Source organism: Salmo salar, chromosome 16, assembly GCF_965601325.2.
Source record: "Salmo salar chromosome 16, fSalSal1, whole genome shotgun sequence".
Taxonomy (NCBI): Eukaryota; Metazoa; Chordata; class Actinopteri; order Salmoniformes; family Salmonidae; genus Salmo; species Salmo salar.
The window spans coordinates 19,836,777-19,861,900 of record NC_138306.1 but is presented as its reverse complement, the minus strand read 5'-3'; the positions used below and the strand labels follow the sequence as shown (position 1 = coordinate 19,861,900).

The 25,124-nt window shown below is 41.5% G+C and overlaps 1 protein-coding gene across 2 annotated transcripts in view; it reads left to right on the top strand.

Moving 5' to 3' along the window:
- Positions 1–3,032: 3,032 nt before the first annotated feature.
- The window catches only part of fbxo31 (F-box protein 31), a 31,238-nt gene continuing 9,146 nt past the window's right edge, over positions 3,033–25,124 (top strand). Inside the window, exons 1-6 of one of the 2 annotated variants that reach the window (XM_014148271.3) lie at positions 3,033–3,550; positions 8,169–8,240; positions 15,604–15,690; positions 16,222–16,298; positions 16,517–16,684; positions 24,254–24,328. In XM_014148271.3, the coding sequence (XP_014003746.1) occupies positions 3,169–3,550; positions 8,169–8,240; positions 15,604–15,690; positions 16,222–16,298; positions 16,517–16,684; positions 24,254–24,328 (861 nt within the window). In that variant the 5' untranslated portion in view covers positions 3,033–3,168. The remainder of the gene's footprint in view (positions 3,551–8,168; positions 8,241–15,603; positions 15,691–16,221; positions 16,299–16,516; positions 16,685–24,253; positions 24,329–25,124) is intronic. The other variant, XM_014148272.3, reaches the window with a different exon arrangement.

The window sequence follows — 25,124 nt, the reverse complement described above, 5'->3', positions numbered from 1 at the left end:
GGCCTGTTCTCGGAGGCTTGTTGTTCTCCACACCGGTTGATGGCCCTTACTGCATGCTGAGAAATTTCCTCAGCGAATCTCTTTGGCTTAGAGATTATGCCTCTTTTCTCATTCATTTTTTATGTTCGCTTCCTGATAGTTTTTGTCTCTTAGACATGGTAGCAAATTTGGTTGCAAATCAATTCAATTTCAATTTCAAAAAATTAACTGTAAACATTACACTTACAAAAGTTCCAAAAGAATAAATACATTTCAAATGTCATATTATGTATATATACAGTGTTGTAATGATATGCAAATAGTTAAAGTACAAAATGGATAATAAATAAACATAAATATAAGTTGTATTTACAATGGTGTTTGTTCTTCACTGGTTGCCCTTTTCTTGAGGCATCAGATCACAAATCTTGCTGCTGTGATTACACACCGTGGTATTTCAACCAATAGATATGGGAGTTTATCAAAATTGGATTTGTTTTCTAATTCTTTGGGGGATCTGTGTAATCTGAGGGAAATATGTGTCTCTAATATGGTCATACATTTGGTAGGAGGTTAGGAAGTGCAGCTCAGTTTCCATCTCATTTTGTGGGCAGTGTGCACATAGCCTTTTCTTCTCTTGAGAGCCAGGTCTGCCTTCGGCGGCCTTTCTCAATAGCAAGGCTATGCTCACTGAGTCTGTACATAGTCAAAGATTTCCTCTGCCACTGTGTACTCTCTGTTTAGGGCCAAATAGCATTCTAGTTTGGTCTGTTTTTCTGTAAATTCTTTCCAATGTGTCAAGTAATTATCTTTTTGTTTTCTCATGATTTGGTTGGGTCTAATTGTGTTGCTGTCCTGTGGCTCTGTGGGGTCTGTTTGTGTTTGTGGACAGAGCCCTAGGACCAGCTTGCTTAGGGGGCTCTTCTCCAGGTTTATTTCTCTGTAGGTGATGGCTTTGTTATGGAAGGTTTGGGAATTGCTTCTTTTTAGATGGTTGTAGAATTTAACAACTCTTTTCTTGATTTTGATCATTAGCGGGTGTCGGCCTAATTCTGTATTATTTGGTGTTTTACGTTGTACACAGAGGATATTTTTGCAGAATACTGTATGCAGAGTTTAAGTTTGGTGTTTGTCCCATTTTGTGAATTCTTGGTTGGTGAGCGAACAACAGACCTCACAACCATAAAGGGCAATGGGTTCTGTAACTGATTCAAGTATTTTTAGCAAGATCCTAATTGGTATGTCGAATTTTATGTTCCTTTTGATGACATAGAAGGCCCTTCTTGCCTTGTTTCTCAGATCGTTCACAGCTTTGTGGAAGTTACCTGTGGCGCTGATGTTTAGGCCAAGGTATGTATAGTTTTTTGTGTGCTCTAGGGCAAGTGTCTAGATGGAATTTGTATTCATGGTCCTGGGAACTGGACCTTTTTTGGAACACCATTATTTTTGTCTTACTGAGATTTAGTGTCAGGACCCAGGTCTGACAGAATCTGTGCAGAAAATCTAGGTGCTGTTGTATGCCCTCCTTGGTTGGGGACAAAAGCACCATATCATCAGCAAACAGACATTTTATTTCAGATTCTAGTAGGGTGAGGCCGGGTGCTGCAGTCTGTTCTAGTGCCCTCAACAATTAGTTGATAGGGTGGGGCTTAAGCTGCATCCCTTTCTCACGTGGAAAGAAATGTGTGTGTTTTTTGCCAATTTTAACCACACACTTGTTGTTTGTGTACATGGATTTTTTAATGTCGTATGTTTTTCTCTCAATACCATTTTCCATCAATTTGTATAGCAGGCCCTCGTGCCATATTTAGTCAAAAGCTTTTTTGAAATCAACAAAGCATGAGAAGACTTTACCTTTGTTTTGGTTTGTTTGTTTGTCAATTAAGGTGTGCAGGGTGAATACGTGGTCTGTTGTATGATAATTTGGTAAAAAGCCAATTTGACATTTGCTCAGTACATTGTTTTCGCTGAGGAAATGTACGAGTCTGTTGTTAATGATAATGCAGAGGATTTTCCCAAGGGTGCAGACGCATATCCTACGGTAGTTATTGGGGTCAAATTTGTTTCCACTTTTGTGGTTGGGGTGATTAGTCCTTGGTTCCAAATATTGGGGAAGATGCCAGAGCTGAGGATGATGTTAAAGAGTTTGAGTATAGCCAATTTGGAATTTGTGGTCTGTATATTTTATCATTTCATTCTCTATAGATTACTTTTAGCTGAAATGATTTCCACTGGTAGCTAGCTAACGTTAACAGGCTAGGTTAGGCTACTGCCTTAATCACTAATTGTCTTCCTCACATACAAACATTAAAAAACAGTACAATAGTTTATTTGGCAGATTCATTTTTATTAATGTTTCACAATTGGATAATCCCATAAAAACACACACATATCACCATCGCTACCAAGGATAGTGGGAGTGAACTTTGGAGAAGCAGGAAGGGAAGGGGGTGGGAACTGCATCAACGGCTATGAGCCGCCGGCAATGTAGTAACCGATTAGGGGCGCTGGAGGCGCCCAATTGCCAAAATGACTCACAAAATTCAAGTGAGAATCTTGCCTAATGGGAGGACTGGCCGTGCCACTAGTAATTACCAGTTGGAGGGCCATTGAAATTGAGTATAATTCATTGGCTGATCCCTCCTGATATCCCGAATGGTATCATGTGATCCTTCCTTCACCGATAGGAGGCCCACCCAGTTGACTACTTTAAATAGTGGATGCCCTCAATGGCAATGTCCATGTCAAAACAGGTTTTTATCCATCTAGAGCAAGGACTACTGTCACCAGGAAATGTCCCCCATCGCAGGATCTTTCTGAACCTGTGTTGGGACCTGATTGGAACAGAGAAGAAGGCTGATTTAGTTGACTTAAAATGTTGTTATGGATAGTTTGTATGGATTCTTTTTTCTATATATATTATTATTATTTAAACAATTTTACCCCGCATTTTTTTACATTTGGGATCTTTATTAACAACCTGTACAGTAGGTGGCGGAATGCACCTATAATTGTTGCGAACGCCATTATACCTAAGAAGAAGATACGTCGACTTTGCGTCACGTGTTTCCGCCCAGGCAAGCTTGGACAGGGAGATTGCGAAACTGCAGTTGTTGTGGTGCAGTAATGTCAAAGATTTGCATAACTAAACATTCTGTTGTAATGTTATCCCTTTGGTGACTACTGCGGATGGCTGTGTGTGCCAGGCTCTGCGGAGTGGGTCAGTCTCGGAGGTGCAGGCGGCGACAGCGGCATAATCAACAGGACCAGGGAAGCGACTCCGATATGGACGAGGAGGAAGGGGAGCGGATTGTGGGTGAGACACAATCCGTCACCGGCGGCCCGGAAAACTCTGCCGCGGCAAGGCCGAGTGTGGCCCATGAAGCCGCTGCTGACAGTGCAAGCACCGGACCACCGAACCCGCAGTCCCTGTTGGATCTGCCCCCAGAGCTTTTGGTGGAAGTATTCTCATCGCTCCCGGGCACGGAGCTACCAAACCTGGCCCTCGTCTGCAAGAAATTCAGGCAAATTCTCAACACGGAAACCATCTGGAGAAGGCGATGCACGGAGGGTAAATAATAGTGATCGCTCATTGTAATTTCAGATAGAATAATCATTAATTCGCTGCTATCATATCCTATGCGAAATGTGACGTTTTATCAAACACGAATTAATTGACAGTATTTGGTCCATAAGTTAGTCTATAGTATGGGTTCCCATCCTTGTTTCCCCATGGCCCCTTTTTCACATTTTATTTATTTTTTATTTATTTATTGAGATTGCCTATATTGAATACACCACCAACTTGATTTTGTTTAATTTGAAGGACCAAGGATAAAAAAAAAAATTAAGGTCATTTTCTGCAATTCTGACAAAGCTGACATTTGGAATTATGTTAAAATGTTCAAACTGTGGATCATTTAGCTACACACTTGAAGTCACACACACTTGAAGTCAGAAGTTTACATACACTTAGGTTGGAGTCATTGTTTTTCAACCACTCCACAAATTTCTTGTTAACAAACTATAGTTTTGGCAAGTCAGTTAGGACATCTACTTTGTGCATCACACAAATTATTTTTCCAACAATTGTTTACAGACAGATTATTTCACTTATAATTCACTGTATCACAATTCCAGTGGGTCAGACGTTTACATGCACAAAGTTGACTGCACCTTTTAAACAGCTTGGAAAATTCCAGAAAATGATGTCATGGCTTTAGAAGCTTCTGATGGGCTAATTGACATCATTTGAGTCAATTGGAGGTGTACCTGTGGATGTATTTCAAGGCCGACCTTCAAACTCAGTGCCTCTTTGCTTGACATCATGGGAAAATCCAAGAAATTGTAGACCTCCACAAGTCTGGTTCGTCCTTGGGAGCAATTTCCAAACGCCTGAAGGTACCACGTTCATTTGTACAAACAATAGTACTCAATTATAAACACCATGGGACCACGCAGCCATCATACCATTCAGGGAGGAGACTCGTTCTGTCTCCTAGCGATAAACGTACTTTGGTGCGAAAAGTGCAAATCCATCCCAGAACAGCAGCAAAGGACCTTATGAAGATGCTGGAGGAAAGCTACAAAGTATTTATATCCACAGTAAAATGAGTCCTATATTGACATAACCTGAAAGGCCGCTCAGCAAGGAAGAAGCCACTGCTCCAAAACCGCCATAAAAAAGCCAGACTATGGTTTGCAACTGCACATGGGGAAAAGATTGTACTTTTTGGAGAAATGTCCTCTTGTCTGATGAAACAAAAATATAGCTGTTTGGCCATAATGACCACCGTTATGTTTGGAGGAAAAAGGGGGAGGCTTGCAAGCTGAAGAACACCATCCCAACAGTGAAGCATGGGGGTGGCAGCATCATGTTGTGGGGGTGCTTTACTGCAGGAGGGACTGGTGCACGTCACAAAATAGATGGCATCATGAGGGAGGAAAATTATGTGTATATATTGAAGCAACATCTCAAGACATCTGTCAGGAAGTTAAAGCTTGGTTGCAAATGGGTCTTCCATATGGACAATGACCCCAAGCATACTTCTGAAGTTGTGGTAAAATGGCTTAACCTCTATGGGCTAGTCCCACCTACTCAACAGCCAGTGTAATCCCGTGGCGCGTTATTCAAATACCTTAGAAATGCAAAACCTTCAATTTTTCAAACATATGACTATTTTACACCATTTTAAAGATAAGACTCTCGTTAATCTAACCACACTGTCCGATTTCAAAAAGGCTTTACAACGAAAGCAAAACATTAGATTATGTCAGCAGAGTACCGAGCCAGAAATAATCAGACACCCATTTTTCAAGCTAGCATATAATGTCACATAAACCCAAACCACAGCTAAATGTAGCACTAACCTTTGATGATCTTCATCAGATGACAACCCTAGGACATTATGTTATACAATACATCCATGTTTTGTTCAATCAAGTTCATATTTATATCAAAAACCAGCTTTTTACATTAGCATGTGACTAGCATGTGACTAGCATTCCCACCAAACACTGCCGGTGAATTTACTAAATTACTCACGATAAACGTTCACAAAAAGCATAACAATTATTTTAAGAATTATAGATACAGAACTCCTCTGCACTCGATATGTCCATTTTTAAAATAGCTTTTCGGTGAAAGCACATTTTGCAATATTCTCAGTAGATAGCCCGGCATCACAGGGCTAGCTATTTAGACACCCAGCAAGTTTAGCACTCATCAAAGTCAGATTTGCTATAAGAAAAATGTTATTACCTTTGCTGTCTTCGTCAGAATGCACTCCCAGGACTTCTACTTCAATAACAAATGTTGGTTTGGTCCAAAATAATCCATCGTTATATCCAAACAGCGGCGTTTTGTTCGTGCGTTCAAGACACTATCCGAAAGGGTAAATAAGGGTGACGAGCATGGCGCAATTCGTGACAAAAAACTTCTAAATATTCCATTACCGTACTTCGAAGCATGTCAACCGCTGTTTAAAATCAATTTATGCCATTTTTCTCATAAAAAAGCGATAATATTCCGACTGGGAATCTGCGTTTAGGTAAACAGACAAAAGAAAAGAAAGCATTCGGTCGACTCGGGCACGCGCCTAAGCCCATAGTACTCTGAGCGGCCACTTGCCAAAAGCGATAAAGTGTTTCAGCCAGAGCCTGCCTCGATATCGTTCAGCTTTTTCCCGGGCTCTGAGAGCCTATGGGAGCCGTAGGAAGTGTCACGTTATTGCAAAGATCCTCAGTCTTCAATAAAAAGAGCCAAGATGAAACACAACTTCTCAGACAGGCCACTTCCTGCATGGAATCTTCTCAGGTTTTGGCCTGCCATATGAGTTCTGTTATACTCACAGACACCATTCAAACAGTTTTAGAAACTTTAGGGTGTTTTCTATCCAAAGCCAATAATTATATGCATATTCTAGTTACTGGGCAGGAGTAGTAACCAGATTAAATCGGGTATGTTTTTTATCCGGCTCTGTCAATACTGCCCCCTAGACCTAACAGGTTAAGGACAACAAAGTCAAGGTATTGGAGTGGCCATCACAAAGCCCTGACCTCAATCCTATAGAAAATTTGTAGGCAGAACAGAAAAAGGGGGTTGCGAGCAAGGAGGCCTAGAAACCTGACTCAGTTACACCAGCACTGTCAGGAGGAATGGGCCAAAAGTCACCCAACTTATTGTGGGAAGCTTGTGGAAGGCTACCCGAAACATTTGACCCAAGTTAAACAATTTAAAGGCAATGCTACCAAATACTAATTGAGTGTATGTAAACTTCTGACCTACTGGGAATGTGATGAAAGGAATAAAAACTGAAATAAATCATTCTCTACTATTATTCTGACATTTTAGTCTTAAAATAACGTGGTGATCCTAACTGACCTAAGACAGGGAATTTTTACGAGGATTAAATTTCAGGAATTGTGAAAAACTGAGTTTAAATGTATTTGCCTAAGGTGTATGTGAACTTCCGACTTCAACTGTAGGTATGCACGTCAGCTTTGACATCGGCTTTTCACATCAGCGTTAAACTATACATCGGGCCGATACCGATGTTGGCATTTTTAGCTAATATCGTCCGATTCCGATATTCATTCCAATCAAGTTGTAGAAACATCTCAAGGATCATCAGTGGAAACAGGATGCACCTGAGCTCGATTTCGAGTCTCATAGCAAAGGGTCTAAATACTTATGTAAATATTTACGTTTTTATTTTTAATATATTTGCAATCATTTCTAAACCTGTTTTCACTTCGTCATTATGGGGTATTGTGTGTAGATTGATGAGGAAAACAATAATTTAATAAATTTTAGAATAAGGCTGCATAGGCTACTTTCTGTCCATAACCTTGAAACTAAATAAGATACAAATGAAATAGAAAGGTTTTATCAAACTGAAAACAAGTAAATCAAGTCTGAAATCTAACTGAAATTCAAATAAAAAAAGTAAATTACAACTTGTAAGAACCTTGTAGTTCACCAATGCAAGTTTGCTTGAGTGGTTTCTCAGTGAAAGCCATAGTTCTTGTGGGTACAAGACGCACCAGCCTGTAATTGGCTGTGCTATTGGGACATCTGCCAAGTGGAGCAGTAGTACACTGGCATTTTTTTTCATTTGAGAGCAATGTGCATTCTAGTAGCGAAGTCATCATGTAAACATGGTGAGCAAGCCAGCTATATGTTCACTGTAGATACGCAGGCCAGGGGTATTCAAGTCCGAGCCTTGAGGTTTGGAATACTGCTGGTATTCTGTTCTACCTGATAATTACTTACATCCACCTGGTGTCCCAGGTCCAAATCAGTCCTCGGTTAGAGGGGAATAATGAAAATCAGCAGTGGAACTGGTTGAGGTCCAGATTTGAATTTGCCTGGTATACCATGATTTGGATTTCTTCCTTTATTCATAGTATCCAATCCATTATTGGGTAAGCGTCGCTTTGGAATTTGGGATGTGCATATTTCTCATGTAAGCCTAGGCGGCCAGATCTAAATGTGCTTTTATTGTCATGCCATCATATATCATGCTTTTATTGTCATGCCAAGTCCTGTATTTTGTTGTCATGCTAGTGGAGTGGAGTTTGCTAAAGCACACGTAGCTTTGATGACTAGGTTACTGTCACAATCTACCTTGGCCTTCATTGTCACATGCCTGTCTGTCTGTCTGTCGGTCTCTATCTCTCTCCCAAAGAGTTTGGAATGAGGGAGGACTTGCGCAAGATGGATGTGGTGGGTGTGTCCAGTCGGGAGCTCTATGCCAAACGTGAGTATCTCTCTTTCTGAAAACATCAAACATTTTATTATCAGGACCAAGAGTTTTTCCTGACCAGACCCTGTGACCTGACCAGGAAAAACTCTGTGCCATAGTTAGACAACAATGGGCATCTTTACATTGACTGACTAATTGAACCAAGTCACACTAGTAACACTTGTGCATTGAAGGTCCAGGAATAATACCACATACTGTCACTTTCTGCAAATCATCAATGACTTTGTTTCTTCCTCTAAATTCCAGCATCTTGACTAGCCTCAACCTCATTTGGACAGGGGCTGCTGTTAAACACTTTCCAGTAGTTAGCAATAGCACCCTTTGAGGCAATTTCTTGCCTTTGATACTTTAGGGATTGACTCAGTTGTTTGCAACTGTAGGGGTAACCTCAAGATGGCTTGTGGGAAATTGCTCTTCGTGGTGGAGAGATTGTGCTTGCTTTGATTTTGTGTCATGAAGTTGATGCTATCAGGTTTGGGGCTAGGTTGGGTCTAGGTTAGGTTGGTTCTAGTTGTAGTCTCCACTAGAACCAACCTACCATACCCAGACAGACTATATGGACAGACACCAGACCGACGGATACAGAAATGACACTCGACTGACTCATGCCACACTGACTAGCTGCTTTGAAAGGCTGGTTATGGCACACATCAACTCCATTATCCCAGACACCCTAGACCCACTCAAATTTGCATACTGCCCCAACAGATCCATAAACGATGCAATCTCAATTGTACTCCATATACTCCATACTGCCCTCACCCACCTAATAAGAGGAATACCTATGTATTAGGACCCTGGGACTGAACACCACCCGATGAGACAGCCTACAGGGAGGAGTCAGTGACCTAGCAGTGTGGCGCCATGACAACAACCTCTACCTCAACATCAGTTAGACCAAGGAGCTGATCGTGGACTTAAGGAAACTGGGGGGGTGAGCACGCCCCCATCCACATTGACCGGGCTGCAGTGGAGCTAGTTGAGAGCTTCAAGTTCCTCTGTTTCCAAATCACTAAGGACTTAAAATGGTCCACACACATGCACACAGTCGTGAAGAAGGCACGACAGAGCCTCTTCCCCCTCAGGGGGTTGCAAAGGTTTGGCATGGGGCCTCAGATCCTCCAAAAGTTCCACAGCTGCACCATTGAGAGCATCTTGACTAGCTGCACCACTGCTTGGTATGGCAACAGCAATGCACTTGATCTCATGGCGCTGGGGTCAAGCTCCCTGCCATCCAGGACTTCTATATCAAGTAGTGTAAAAGGAAGGCTACAGCCGCCCTAGCCATAGACTGTTCTCTCTGCTTCCGCATGGCAAGTGACACTAGTGCTTCAAGTCTGACACCGACAGACTCCTGAACAGCTTCTATCCCCAAGTAATAATACTGCAAATAGCTAACAAAATGGCTACTTGGACTAGCTGAGTGACTTTTGTATTTGATCAGTTGTGGAAAAAGTACCCAATTGTCATACTTGAGTAAAAATAAAGATACCTTAATAGACAATGACTCCAGTGAAAGTCACCCAGTAAAATACTACTTGAGTAAATGTCTAAAAGTATTTGGTTTTAAATATACATAAGTATCAAAAGTAAATGTAACTGCTAAAATATACAGGTCATTCAGAAAGTTTTCAGACCTCTTGACATTTTCTGCAATTTATTACATTACTGCCTTATTTTTAATTGAATAAAATCAAATAAATTCCTCGTCAGTCTACACACAATACCCCATAATGACAAAGCGAAAACAGTTTATTTTAGTGTTCAGACTCTTTGCTGTGAGACTCGAAATTGAGCTCAGGTGCATCCTGTTTCCTTTTATCATCCTTGAGATGTTTCTACAACTTGATTGGAGTCCACCTGTGGTACATTCAATTGAATGGACATTATTTGGAAAGGCACACACCTGTCTATGTAAGGTCCCACAGTTGACAGTGCATGTCAGAGCAAAAACCAAGCCATGAGGTCAAAGTAATGTGTCCGCAGAGCTCTAAGATAGGATTGTGTCGAGGCACAAATCTGGGGAAGGGTACCAAAAAATGTCAGCAGCACTGAAGGTCCCCAAAAACACAGTGGCCTCCATCATTCTTAAATGGAAGAAGTTTGGAACCACCAATACTCTTCCTAGAGCTGGCCACCCAGCTAAACTGAGCAATCGGGGGAGGAGGGCCTTGGTCAGGGAGGTGAACAAGAATCCAATAGTCACTGACAGAGCTCCGGAGTGTGGAGAACCATCCAGAAGGACAACCATCTCTGTAGCACTCCACCAATCAGGCCTTTATGGTAGTGGCCAGATGGAAGCCACTCCTCAGTAAAAGGACCATGACAGCCCCCTTGAAGTTTGCCAATAGGCACCTAAAGACTCTCAGACCATGAGAAACAAAATTCTCTGGTCTGATAAAACCAAGATTGAACTCTTTGGCCTGAATGCTAAGCGTCATGTCTGGAAGAAACCGTGCACCATCCCAACAGTGAAGCATGGTGGTGTTAGCATCCTGTTGTGGGGATGTTATTCAGCGGCAGAGACTGGGAGACTGGTCAGGATCGAGGAAAGATGAATGGAGTAATGCACATAGAGATCCTTGATGAAAACCTGCTCCAGAGTGCTCAGGACCTCAGACTGGGGCAATGGTTCACAACGACCCTAAGCACACAGCCAGACAACACAGGAGTGGCTTCAGGACAAGCCTCAATGTTTTTGAGTGGCCCAGGCAGAGCCTGGACTTGAACCCGATCGAACATCTCTGGTGAGACCTGAAAATAGCTGTGCAGCGACACTCCCCATCCAAGCTGACAGAGCTTGAGAGGATCTGCAGAGAAGAATGGGAGAAACTGCCCAAATGGGCGCCTGCAGGCTGACCTCGGTCATCAGGTGAACAGTGTTTTCTCCGACACATTCGTTGGCTGGCTTCCAGGTTAAGCGGGTGGGTGTTAAGAAGTGTGGTTTGCCGGGTCATGTTTCGGAGGACGCATCACTCGAACTTCGCCTCCCGAGCCCGTTGGTTTTGCAGCGGTGAGACAAGATCGAAATTGGGGAGAAAAAGGAGTTAAAATACAAAAATATTTTTATACATTTTAAAATAAGGCTAACAAAATGTGTAAAAAGTCAAGGGGTCTGAATATTTTCCATATGCACTGTATGTACAGTTGAAGTTGGAAGTTTACATACACCTTAGCCAAATACATTTAAAGTCAGTTTGTCACAATTCCTGACATTTAATCCTAGTACAAATTCCCTATCTTAGGTCAGTTACGATCACCACTTTATTTTAAGAATGTGAAATGTCAGAATAATAGTAGAGAGAGAGTGATTTATTTCATCTTTTATTTCTTTCATCACATTCCCAGTGGGTTAGAAGTGTACATACACTCCATTTAGTATTTGGTAGCATTGCCTTTAAATTGTTTAACTTTGGTCAAATGTTTCGGGTAGCCTTCCACAAGCTCCCCACAATAAATTGGGTGAATTTTGGCCCATTCCTCCTGACAGAGCTGCTGTAACTGAGTCAGGTTTGTAGGCCTCCTTGCTTGCACATGCTAGGATATAGGATTGAGGTCAAGGCTTTGTGATGGCCACTCCAAGACCTTGACTTTGATGTCCTTAAGCCATTTTGCCACAACTTTGAAAGTATGCTTGAGGTCATTGTCCTTTTGGAAGACCCATTTGCTTTAACTTCCTGACATGTTGCTTCAATATATCCACATAATTTTGCCTCCTCATGAAGCCATCTATTTTGTGAAGTGCACCAGTTCCTCCTGCAGCAAAGCACCCCCACAACATGATGCTGCCACCCCTGTGCTTCACGGTTGTGATGGTGTTCTTCGGCTTGCAAGCCACCCCCTTTTTCCTCCAAACATAACGATGGTCATTATGGCCAAACAGTTCTATTTTTGTTTCATCAGACCAGAGGACATTTCTCCAAGAAGTACGATCTTTGTCCCCATGTGCAGTTGCAAACCGTAGTCTAGCTTTTTTATGGCGGTTTTGGAGCAGTGGCTTGTCCCTTGCTGAGCGGCCTTTCAGGTTATTTCTATACAGGACTCGTTTTACTGTGGATATGGATACTTTTGTAGCTGTTTCCTCCAGCATCTTCACAAGGTCCTTTGCTGTTGTTCTGGGATTGATTTGCACTTTTCGCACCAAAGTACGTTCATCTCTAGGAGACAGAACGCGTCTCCTTCCTGAATGGTATGATGGCTGCGTGGTCCCATGCTGTTTATACTTGCGTACTATTGTTTGTACAGATGAAAGTGGTACTTTCAGGCATTTGGTAATTGCTCCCAAGGATGATCCAGACTTGTGGTCTACAATTTTTTTTTTCTGAGGTCTTGGCTGATTTCTTTAGATTTTCCCATGTTGTCAAGCAAAGAGGCACTGAGTTTGAAGGTAGGCATTGAAATACATTCACAGGTACATCCTATCAGAAGTTTCTAAAGCCATGACATCATTTTCTGGAATTTTCCAAGCTGTTTAAAGGCACAGTCAACTTAGTGTATGTAAACTCCTGACCCACTGGAATTGTGATACAGGGAAGTAATCTGTCTAATCAATTGTTGGAAAAATTGCTTGTGTCATGCACAAAGTAGATGTCCTAACCGACTTACCGAAACTATGGTTTGTTAACAAGAAATTTGTGGAGTGGTTGAAAAACGAGTTTAATGACACCAACCTTAAACTTCTGACTTCAACTGTACCTCTATCACTCCAGTATCCCTGCAAATTGTAAATATGGTATTGGAACTGACCTTGTATATACAGTGCCGTCAAAGTATTCACACCCCTTGACTTTTTCCACATTTTGTTGTGTTACAAAGTGGGATTATAATTGCTTTGTTATTTTTGGTCAATGATCTACAGAAAATACTCTGACAGTGGAAGAAAAATTCAAACATTTTATAAAATATTATGAAAAATAAAACGCATTGATTGCATAAGTATTCACCCCCTGAGATGATACATGTTAGAAACACCTTTGGCATCAATTACATCTGAGTCTTTGGGTAACTCTTTAAGATCTTAGCACACATGGATGGTACAACATTTGCACATTCTTTAAAAAATTCTTCAAGCTCTGTCAAGTTCATTGTTGTTCATTGCTAGAAAGCCATTTTCAAGTCTTGCCATAGATTTTCAAGCCGATTTAGGTCCAAGCTGTAACTAGGCAACTCAGGAACATTCAATGTCACCTTGGTAAGTAACTACAGTGTAGATTTAGCATTGTGTTTTAGCTTATTGTACTGTTGAAATGTGAATTTGTCACCCAGTGTCTGTTTGAATACAGACTTAACCAGGTTTTCCTCTTGGATTTTGCCTGTGCTTAGCTGCAATCCGTTTTTCTTTTTATCCTAAACTCTGTAGTCCTTGTCGATGACAAGCATACCCATAACATGATGCAGCCACCACCATGCTTGAAAATATGAAGAGTGGTACACGGTGGTGATGTGTTATGTTGATATTTGATTGGATTTGGCTTCCTCCTTTTACAATGTCAATTAGAGAGCAACTACAATGTTGTTGAGCCATCTGCAGTTTTCTCATATTACAACCATTCAAATCTGTAACTGTTTTAGTTCACGATTGGCCATATCGTGAAATCCCTGAGCTGTTTCCTTCCTCGCAGGCAACTGAGTTAGGAAGGCACCTGCATCTTTATAGTGATTGGGTGTATTGATACACCATCCAATGCCTAATTAATAACTTCACCATGCTCAAAGGTAGTGCTGAGCGATTAACTGACTTTTCGATTATTAAACAACTAATTGACCGAAGTCTGTTCAATACTTGAATTCCATTTAGTTTTTTAGTTTGTTGTCAGCCCAACACGCATTTTCTCTAGAGACACAAAATCATTCATGAGAGAAATTGGAGGAATCAAGTCAAGAACTGTGGGACGCTGAGTTGTAGTTTTCATTAAACTAATATTCAACCTAGTTCAGTGGAGAAATGTGGTAATTAACTACAATGACTATAATCCATTGCACCAGTTGTTTTTTAATTTTTTTTACTGCTGATGGATCAGAGAGGAAGAGGTGAAGCCAGAGGTTTCACTCTCGCCACAGTCTGTCCTAAATAAGACCAATGCGTTTCTATGGCTTTATTTTGGACCTAAACTTGTCGCCTGCCTTCCCGCCTTTCGAACAACGGCCCCTATTGTTAGGGCATAGACATGAGCATCTCGTCATTGTATACAGATCTCTGGACAGATACACTTTTACGCCCGCTACGTTTGGTTAGATACACACAGACCGCGTTGAGGGAGGAATGTACACAACACAATGATGAGAGGGACAGTGAAAGTATACCTTCTCTACTCTAGAAGAAATAGTACAATTATTTTGTCAGACAGCTTTGCAGCATACTTAGGCAGGCTAGCTACACTGAACAAAAATAGAAACGCAACATGTAAAGTTTTGGTTTCATGAGATTAAGTTAAAGATCCCAGAAATGTTCCATACGCACAAATATTATTTATCTCAAATTTTGTGCACAAATTTAGTTACATCCCTCTTGGTGAGCATTTCCCCTTTGCCAAGATAATCCATCCATTTGACAGGTGTGGCATATCAAGAAGCTGATTAAACAGCATTATCATTACACAGGTGCAGCTTGTGCTGAGGACACAAAGCTACTCTAAAATGTGCTGTTTTGTCACAACACAATGCCACAGATGTCTAAAATTTTGAGAGAGTGTGCAATTGGCATGCTGACTGCAGGAATGTCCACCAAAGCTGTTGCCAGAGATTTGAATGTTCATTTCTCTACCATAAGCTGCCTCCAACGTTTTAGAGAATTTGGCAGTACTTCCAACCGGCCTCACAACCGCAGACCATGTGTATAGCGCCGTGTGGGTGAGCGGTTTGCAGATGTCAACGTTGTGAACAGAGTGCCCCATGGTGGCAGTGGGCTTATGGTATGGGCGGGAATACTCTATGGACAACGAACACAATTGCAATTTATCAATGGCAAGATCCTGAGACCCATTGTCGTGCCATTCATCTGCCACCATCACCTCATGTTTCAGAATGATAATGCATGGCCCCATGTCGCAGGATCTGTACACAATTCCTGGAAGCTGAAAATGTCCCAGTTATTCATACTCACGAGACATGTCACCCATTGACCGTGTAACACAACATTTTGAAAAACTAAAGGGTTGTGAGTACTTTCTGAAGGCACTTTAGCTTACTTTCTCTTTTTATTTCTTGTGTTTTTGTTCTTCCTTATGTTTTTTGTTGTTGTACTACATTGATATTGATTGCTGGGTTTAGTGCTGGCAAGAAAGGCATTTCACTGTACTTGTGAATGTGACATTTGAAACTTGATTGGTCTGCCCGCTGTTGTGGTGTACCTGTTCAGGTGTGAACCCTCGGGCGAAGTCTGTCCGCTTTATGAAGCTCCTACCGGACTTCGAGCACATGGACTACAGGGACGTGTACAGGCACTGTATGTACTGCAGCTCATGCCTGACCTGACTGGCTCAACACGCATGTGGCTTTTAACATGCTAGTGTGTGATTGACTCTTGTGTTGTAGCCAGTTGCGACAAATACCACGTGGTTTTGAAGGGGTGAATCTGCACTTTGCTCCTTACCTTAACTCGGACGTCTGACTACTAGGAATGGTAATGGAAAATGAATGTGCGCATTTGGCATGCTAGTCAACATGGTTAGTGCTTACAGTGACAGCTCCCTGTTTACTCTGACATCATACACTATTTTGGCGCAAAGGAAACAATGTTTTGTTTTTTTCATGCACTTGGATATAACCTCACATGTGCGTGTGTAGAGTACAATAACGATATGCCCCCTCCATATCTGCTGTCCTTGAAGTGAGGCCAGACCTTCACCATGGTGATATGCTCTGAGTTGTCATCAGTTTCTCAGTCCAAACTCTTATGTATTGCTGTGATGTCCTGCGATTTGAACTGTTCACCACTGTTTTGGTGTTTTAACCCTTTGTTGCACTTGTGTTGCAGTGCTGCACCCATACAGACACATCCTGGGTCTTTGGCAGCCTGACATAGGCCCGTACGGAGGGCTGCTCAACGTGGTGGTACGCAATTAGTGTGTGCACGCACACACCCACCCACCTACACAGTTGTGTCCCCTCTTTATCACATTTAAACATTTTCAGTCTTTAAATTGTTCAGCACACATGGTTGTAGAGGGGGACAAAAATGTGTCTATTTTCCCATCAAAACATGTTACTTGTGTCAGGGGATGACTTTTCGCTCTCCCTTTACTACGCTACCACCACCCATCCCTCTCCAGGTTGACGGGCTGTACATCATTGGCTGGATGTACCTGCCCCCCCACGACCCTCGGGTCGAGGATCCCATGAGGCGGCGGCCGCTCTTCCGCATCCACATGTGGGAGAGCAACAAGGTGGCGGTAGAGTGCATGTACGGACACAAGGGCCCTCACAAGGGGGACATCCAAGTGAGTCCATTTTTTTCTTCTGTTGTGTTCTGAACGGGCAGTAAAGCTAATGTTTGTGATTGATTTATTTTTCTGCCACCTGCAGTTCTTTTTAATGAGAATAATGATTGGCTGGTCACTTCTCTTGACCTGGATGGCATTCTGTGATCCCTCCTTAAAGCTGCAATATGTAACTTTTTGGGCGACTTGACCAAATTCACATAGAAATGTGAGTTTTAAATCTATAATTCTCATTGAAAGCAAGTCTAAGGTGTGGTAGATCTGTTCTATGTGCACTATTTCTTTAAGTCCTGTTCTTAAGTTTAGTTTCTGCATCTTACTTTCGTTTTTGAACACCAGCTTCAAACAGCTGAAAATACAATATTTTTGGTTGTAGAATTTTTTTTTTCTTCTGCGGTTTAGATTGGTACAATGATTCTCAACACTCTACTTGTTTGATTTGTCAGAAACTGAAAGTAGACTAACTATTAGAATTTTAGTAACCAGGAAATGGCAGAGCGATTTCTGCGTAGTGCATCTTTAACCTGTTTAAATATAATGTCAAATTGTAGATTTTCGCCTAAATAGACACCCCCCAAAGTAATTATTTATAATGAGGGCCATAAACAATACCTAGTAATACTTATCGTGCCAAAAAATATAAAAATATCGCCTTTCTGGTAAAAATAAATATACCTGAGGTGTGAAGTACACAGTACAAATATGAAAAATCATATTTTTTTCCTATCCAACAAAAGTGGTGGAATAGGGCTATATATAAATAAAATTGCCCGCAATGAAGACGTCTATATTGGTCTGCTAATACAGGACTAGTAAAGGCTCAGTGCACTACTTTTGTGAAAAAAATGTAAACTAAATGTATTGGAGTGTTTACCAGCATTTGTAACTTGAGTCTGATAATTATCTGTACATAACAGTTAATCCGATAGTACTTGTGTGAATATAAAAATACTTGCTTGATATGTTTTTCAGTTTCTTGAAATACTTTGCAAGTGCAACTTATTTTGATGTGAACTGAAATGGTCTATTCATCCCTTCTCGATTTTAGTAGACAATCGTATCCAGAGCAACTTACAGTAGAGTGCATACATTTTCTTACTTTTTCGTACTGGTCCCACGTGGGAATCGAACCCACGACCCTAGCTAACATTGCAAGCGCAAAGTAGTTTGTAAGGATGGTAAATTAATACTGCACATAAAGTGCTTGTTTTCCATGTTATTTGATCAAGAAAAATATTTAATTTGATGTAGATGTTTTGTCTTTGCCCATAACTTTTCACCTTTTTGCTTTAAATGTTTGAGGACTGTTTTGTTCTTTCTGAAATTCCATTAGAATGACAATAGTAGAGAAATGGACAGGGCAACAACTCCTACATTTCCAACTATTGAATGCTGAAAGATGCTGTTCTTAATTATACAACTATCTTTTTTGCCAAAGTGGAGATGCTGAAAAAAATGTTTTTCCTGCGCTACAGACGTCTAAAGTATGTCGGTCCGGTAATACTATTAAAGGCCCAGTGCACTACATTTGTGAAAATATATATTTTTCAATATAATTATATATATTGAAAAATATGTATTTTCACAAATGTAGTGCACTGGGCCTTTAATAATATTATATATATATTTTTTTAGACCAGAGGAAATGGTGCCTCCTACTGGGCCTCCAACACCACTTCCTGCAGAGTCTGGTCTCCCATCCAGGGACTGACCAGGACCAACCCTGCTTAGCTTCAGAAGCAAGCCAACAGTGGGATGCAGGGTGGTATGCTGCTGTTTTTTCAACATGACAATGACCCAAAACACACATCCAGGCTGTGTAAGGGCTATTTGACCAAGAAGGAGAGTAATGGAGTGCTGTATCAGTTGACCTGGCCTCCACAATCACCTGACCTCAACCCAATTGAGATGGTTTGGGATGAGTTGAAACGCAGAGTGAAGGAAAAGCAGCCAACAAGTACTCAGCATATGTGGGGACTCCTTCAAGACTGTTGGAAAAGCATTCCAGCTGAAGCTAGTTGAGAGAATGCCAAGAGTATAGAAAGCGGTCATCAAGGTGAAGTGTGGCTATTTTAGAAAAATCTTAGTATATTTGATTTGTTTAACACTTTCTTTGGTTACTACATGATTCCATATGTATTATTTCATAGTTTTGATGTCTTCACTATTATTCTACAACGTAGAAAATAGTGGAAATAAAAACTCTTGAATGAGTAGATATATACATACAATTGAAGTCGGAAGTTTACATACACTTAGGTTTGAGTCATTAAAACTCGTTTTTCAACCACTCCACAAATTTCTTGTTAACAAACTATAGTTTTGGCAAGTCGGTTAGGACATCTACTTTGTGCATCACACAAGTAATTTTTCCAATAATTGTTTACAGACAGATTGTTTCACTTATAATTTGCTGTATCACAATTCCAGTGGGTCAGAAGTTCACATACACGAAGTTGACTGCGCCTTTAAACAGCTTGGACAATTCCAGAAAATTATGTTGTGGCTTTAGAAGCTTCTGATAGGCTAATTGACATAATTTGAGTCAATTGGAGGTGTACCTGTGGATGTATTTCAAGGCCTACCTTCAAACTCAGTGCCTCTTTGCTTGACATCATGGGAAAATTAAAAGAAATCAGCCTAGACCTCAGGAAAAACAATTGTAGACCTCCACAAGTCTGGTTAATCCTTGGGAGCAATTTCCAAATGCCTAAAGGTACCACGTTCATCTGTACAAACGATAGTACACAAGTATAAACCCCATGGGACCACGCAGCCGTCATACCGCTCAGGAAGGAGACGCGTTCTGTCTCCTATAGATGAACGTACTTTGGTGTGAAAGTGCAAATCCATCCCAGAACAACAGCAAAGGACCTTGTGAAGATGCTGGAGGAAACAGGTATAAAAGTATCTATATCCACAGTAAAACGAGTCCTATATCGACATAACCTGAAAGGCCACTCGGCAAGTAAGAAGCCACTGCTCCAAAACCGGCATAAAAAAGCCAGACTACGGTTTGCAACTGCACATGGGGACAAAGATCATACTTTTTGGAGAAATGTCGTCTTGTCTGATGAAACCAATATAGAACTGTTTGGCCATAATGACCATCGTCATGTTTGGAGGAAAAAGGGGGTGGCTTGCAAGCCGAAGAACCCCATCCCAACCGTGAAGCACAGGGGTGGCGGTATCATGTTGTGGAGGTGCTTTGCTGCAGGAGGGACTGGTGCACTTCACAAAATAGATGGCATCATGAGGAGGCAAAATTATGTGGATATATTGAAGCAACATCTCAAGACATCAGTGAGGAAGTTAAAGCTTGGTCGCAAATGGGTCTTCCAAATGGACAATGACCCCAAGCATACTTTCAAAGTTGTGGCAAAATGGCTTAAGGACATCAAAGTCAAGGTCTTGGAGTGGCCATCACAAAGCCTTGACCTCAACCCTATATCCTAGCATGTGCAAGCAAGGAGGCCTACAAACCTGACTCAGTTACAGCAGCTCTGTCAGGAGGAATGGGCCAAAATTCACCCAATTTATTGTGGGGAGCTTGTGGAAGGCTACCCAAAACATTTGACCCAAGTTAAACAATTTAAAGGCAACACTACCAAATACTAATGGAGTGTATGTACACTTCTAACCCACTAGGAATGTGATGAAAGAAATAAAAGATGAAATAAATAACTCTCTACTATTATTCTGACATTTCACATTCTTAAAATAAAGTGGTGATCCTAAGTGACCTAAGACAGGGAATTTTTACTCGGATTAAATGTCAGGAATTGTGAACATTGAGTTTAAATGTATTTGGCTAAGGTGTCTGTGAACTTCCAACTTCAACTGTATATACACTGCTCAAAAAAATAAAGGGAACACATAAACAACACAATGTAACTCCAAGTCAATCACACTTCTTTGAAATTAAACTGTCCACTTAGGAAGCAACACTGATTGACAATACATTTCACATGCTGTTGTGCAAATGGAATAGACAACAGGTGGAAATTATAGGCAATTAGCAAGACACCCCCAATAAAGGAGTGGTTCTGCAGGTGGGGACCACAGTCCACTTCTCAGTTCCTATGCTTCCTGGCTGATGTTTTGGTCACTGTTGAATGCTGGCGGTGCTTTCATTCTAGTGGTAGCATGAGACGGAGTCTACAACCCACACAAGTGGCTCAGGTAGTGCAGCTCATCCAGGATGGCACATCAATGCGAGCTGTGGCAAGAAGGTTTGCTGTGTCTGTCAGCGTAGTGTCCAGAGCATGGAGGCGCTACCAGGAGACAAGCCAGTACATCAGGAGATGTGGAGGAGGCCGTAGGAGGGCAACAACTCAGCAGCAGGACCGCTACCTCCGCCTTTGTGCAAGGAGGAGCAGGAGGAGCACTGCCAGAGCCCTGCAAAATGACCTCCAGCAGGCCACAAATGTGCATGTGTCTGCTCAAACGGTCAGAAACAAACGGTCAGAAACAGACTCAATGAGGGTGGTATGAGTGCCCGACGTCCACAGGTGGGGGTTGTGCTTACAGCCCAACACCGTGCAGGACGTTTGGCATTTGCCAGAGAACACCAAGATTGGCAAATTCGCCACTGGCGCCCTGTGCTCTTCACAGATGAAAGCAGGTTCACACTGAGCACGTGACAGACGTGACAGAGTCTGGAGATGCCCTGGAGAACGTTCTGCTGCCTGCAACATCCTCCAGCATGACCGGTTTGGCGGTGGGTCAGTCATGGTGTGGGGTGGCATTTCTTTGGGGGGCCACACAGCCCTCCATGTGCCCGCCAGAGGTAGCCTGACTGCCATTAGGTACCGAGATGAGATCCTCAGACCCCTTGTGAGACCATATGCTGGTGCGGTTGGCCCTGGGTTCCTCCTAATGCAAGACAATGCTAGACCTCATGTGGCTGGAGTGTGTCAGCAGTTCCTGCAAGAGGAAGGCATTGATGCTATGGACTGGCCCGCCCGTTCCCCAGACCTGAATCCAATTGAGCACATCTGGGACATCATGTCTCGCTCCATCCACCAACGCCACGTTGCACCACAGACTGTCCAGGAGTTGGCGGATGCTTTAGTCCAGGTCTGGGAGGAGATCCCTCAGGAGACCATCCGCCACCTCATCAGGAGCATGCCCAGGCATTGTAGGGAGGTCATACAGGCACGTGGAGGCCACACACACTACTGAGCCTCATTTTGACTTGTTTTAAGGACATTACATCAGAGTTGGATCAGCCTGTAGTGTGGTTTTCCACTTTTAATTTTGAGTGTGACTCCAAATCCAGACCTCCATGGGTTGATAAATTGGATTTCCATTGTTTATTTTTGCGTGATTTTGTTGTCAGCACATTCAACTATGTAAAGAAAAAAGTATTTAATAAGATTATTTATTTCATTCAGATCTAGGATGTGTTGTTTAAGTGTTCCCTTTATTTTTTTGAGCAGTATATATAAAATTGAAACACCCCTGCTTCCTGTGGCTATGGCTGTAAGCACAAGGTGATTTCGTTCCTCTGGGACCAAGAGAAAGTGGTTTTGTTTCAATTCTAAATCCGTCCGAGAACATCACAGCGAGATGAGACTGCGTTTGCTGCAATCACTAGTCTCCCATTCCATATGCTCTATTGTAAGCAGAGCTGCAAGGTTCACAAGCCAGAGAAATTCGGTCCTTTGTCTGGATAGGCCAGAAAATGTGACGTGTCGCTCACTATGCAAAGATTAGAGCAGATAGTAGCATGTAAAGCAGGACAATGGTGCACAGAAATTGATGTTGCGAAGTACACAGAGCGCTCTGTAATAAAAAATGTTGGTCGGAACCTGTCCAGATCTGCTCAAAGTCCGCTTAATAGAGGATTTAACATTAACTACTTTTGTATAGTAAGGGAGATAATTATGTGATTATTGTGCTTAAATAGTCATATTCAATACTATTGTTCTACCTTTTATGTGTCAGCAGTGCACTTACTCTGTGGTGGTGTAGTCCCCTGTGACGGGACTATCATTAATGTGATGACTGCTATTTATCAAATAATGACCTACTCCGTTTAATTATTACTTGATTATAAGATATATTCGTGTCTATAGATAAGTCGCTTATTAATGTAGTGTTACCTCATCAGTCTCATTCTGAACGTCGCAAAATTCTTGGATATCTGCACGAACCCTAGCCTAAGTGATGAATCAGAGATACAAATTGGTTTAATTATTTATTTTCTAACTAAATAATAATCACAGAATTACATAAACAACCACTCGGTAAAGGCTATATTGATTACTAACATAATGCAATGAAAAGCCCCTAGTGGACTAACCCGATATGACTGCTTGTTACACAATGGAAAGGGGGTGGTGAAAGAGAGTGGGAGAGAGAAAGAAGTGGACTTGTCGTGCATACATTGGGAAAATACGCTCACCGTAAATATGGATATTTAGCACCCTAACAACCGCTCATTAGGATTTAGAAATGCAACATATATTTACGCTTAGGTGTCTTTCTCTGTGTCTCTGAAACCACTCGTCTGTCTTTGGCAAGTAGTTCGAGGGATGTAAGACTCTGGTTTGTCCACCAGAGGTCACAATGTCCTTTGGAGTTGTAGTAGGCTACTTTATCTTAAGAGTGTCCGCTTCAAATTTATATTAGAATGGATCCTTCGGAGGTACCTATGGTGGTGAGAGGAAACTGTTCATTGCAGTTGTAGGCTTATTTGTCACGGAGTGTTGATTAGAATGGTTACTCCAGCTGTTACACATGCGGTGGTCTTTGGTTGAGTTTACTAGACTACCAGTACTTAAACAGCTGTAGACTGAATGTTCCAGTGTGGTCTTTTTTTTATCTTCACTCAAGAGTTTCAGAGGATTTTACCATTTTCTGGGGGTGTAGTTTGAAAACAATTGTCAGCCATGTAGCCACCACTCCACGTTGCCTGGTCTGTATTTAAATTCCAACCATTTTGATGTGTGGACCACGTCCTCGCATTCTCTGGTCTAATGTAAATTTCATTAGTCCTTTTAAGCTTGGATAAAAAGGGGTCATTCCATTATGTTGACACAAAGTCTGTGCTCACGTGGGTGTGGTTACTGACTTGGCAAAATTGTTTTTCATATAAACTTACCTAATTTAGAAGGCTAAAATCACATTTTATCTTCACAAGTATTATTATACTTAATAATTTATTTTATACAACATTTAAATGCAAACCTGAACTGTATCTCTGAGGGTGTACAGTCTTTCTGATCATTTTAATGACCTCACAATATAGACATGAATTTTCCATATTCCATTTCTCACCATTACCAACATTTGGATATTGAAGTATATTGTTTCAATGTTTCATGTTTGATGTTTAAGTTATTTGGCAAGAGTCTCTCTAACACTCAGACATTCCATTCTCAATACTGCAGAGCCAAAGGTAGAGTTTCTGCCAGGTATTTATGATCCGGTTGTTAAGTCATAAAACCAGGCGAACTCCCCCAGGAGAGAGCGAGAGTTTGGCTGTCAGCCGTTGGCCTAGCTGATGACACACGTCTTCCATGGCTTTGTGATAAAAGCTGCAATGTCTTTTCTTATTTCCAGACTGGGAAGAAGGATGAGTTCTCGACTAAGTGCAACCAGACAGATCATCACCGCATGCCAGGGGGGAGGCAGGAGGTGAGGAGGAGAGAGAGGGGTCACTTCACAACACTTTGTATATTGTTATCATATGGCTGAAGCAACTATGTATTTGTAAAATAAATGTATTAATTGATCAATTAATCAATAAATCACATAGTATAGCACTTTTTACAAACACACAACCTCAATGTTCCGATCATACTGAAAGTTTGCTGTTGTCCCTCATGATGAAATCGGGGAGGGGACTGTGGATCTGTCTCTGTTCGTTCATACATTAGTCACGCGATATCTCAGACAGCACTGGTCCGATTTTGACAAAACTTGGGTGAATGATGTGTCTTGCCTTAGAGATCACAATCAAAACATAAATCTTGTATGCAATAAGGCACTAAAGCAATATTTAAGAAATGTGGCAAAGCAATTAACATTTCCTCTGAATACAGTGTTGTGTTTGGGGTAAATCCAATAAAACACACCACTCTCCATATTTTCAAGCATAGTGGTGGCTGCATCATGTTATGGGTATGTTTTTAATCGTTAAGATCTGGGAGGTTTTTCGGGCAAAGCCCAGGCAATATCCTAGCGGAAAACCTGGTCGTCTGCTTTCCACCAGAAACTAGAAGATTAATTCACCTTTCAGCAGGACAATAACCTAAAACACAACGCCAAATCTACACTCGAGTTGCTTACCTAGAAGAACGTGAATGTTCCTGACTTAAATCTACTTGAAAATATATGGCAAGACCTGAAAGTGGTTGTCTAGCTATTGATAAACAACCAATTTGACAGAGCTTGAAGAATTTTGAAAAGAATAATGGGTAAATGTTGCGCA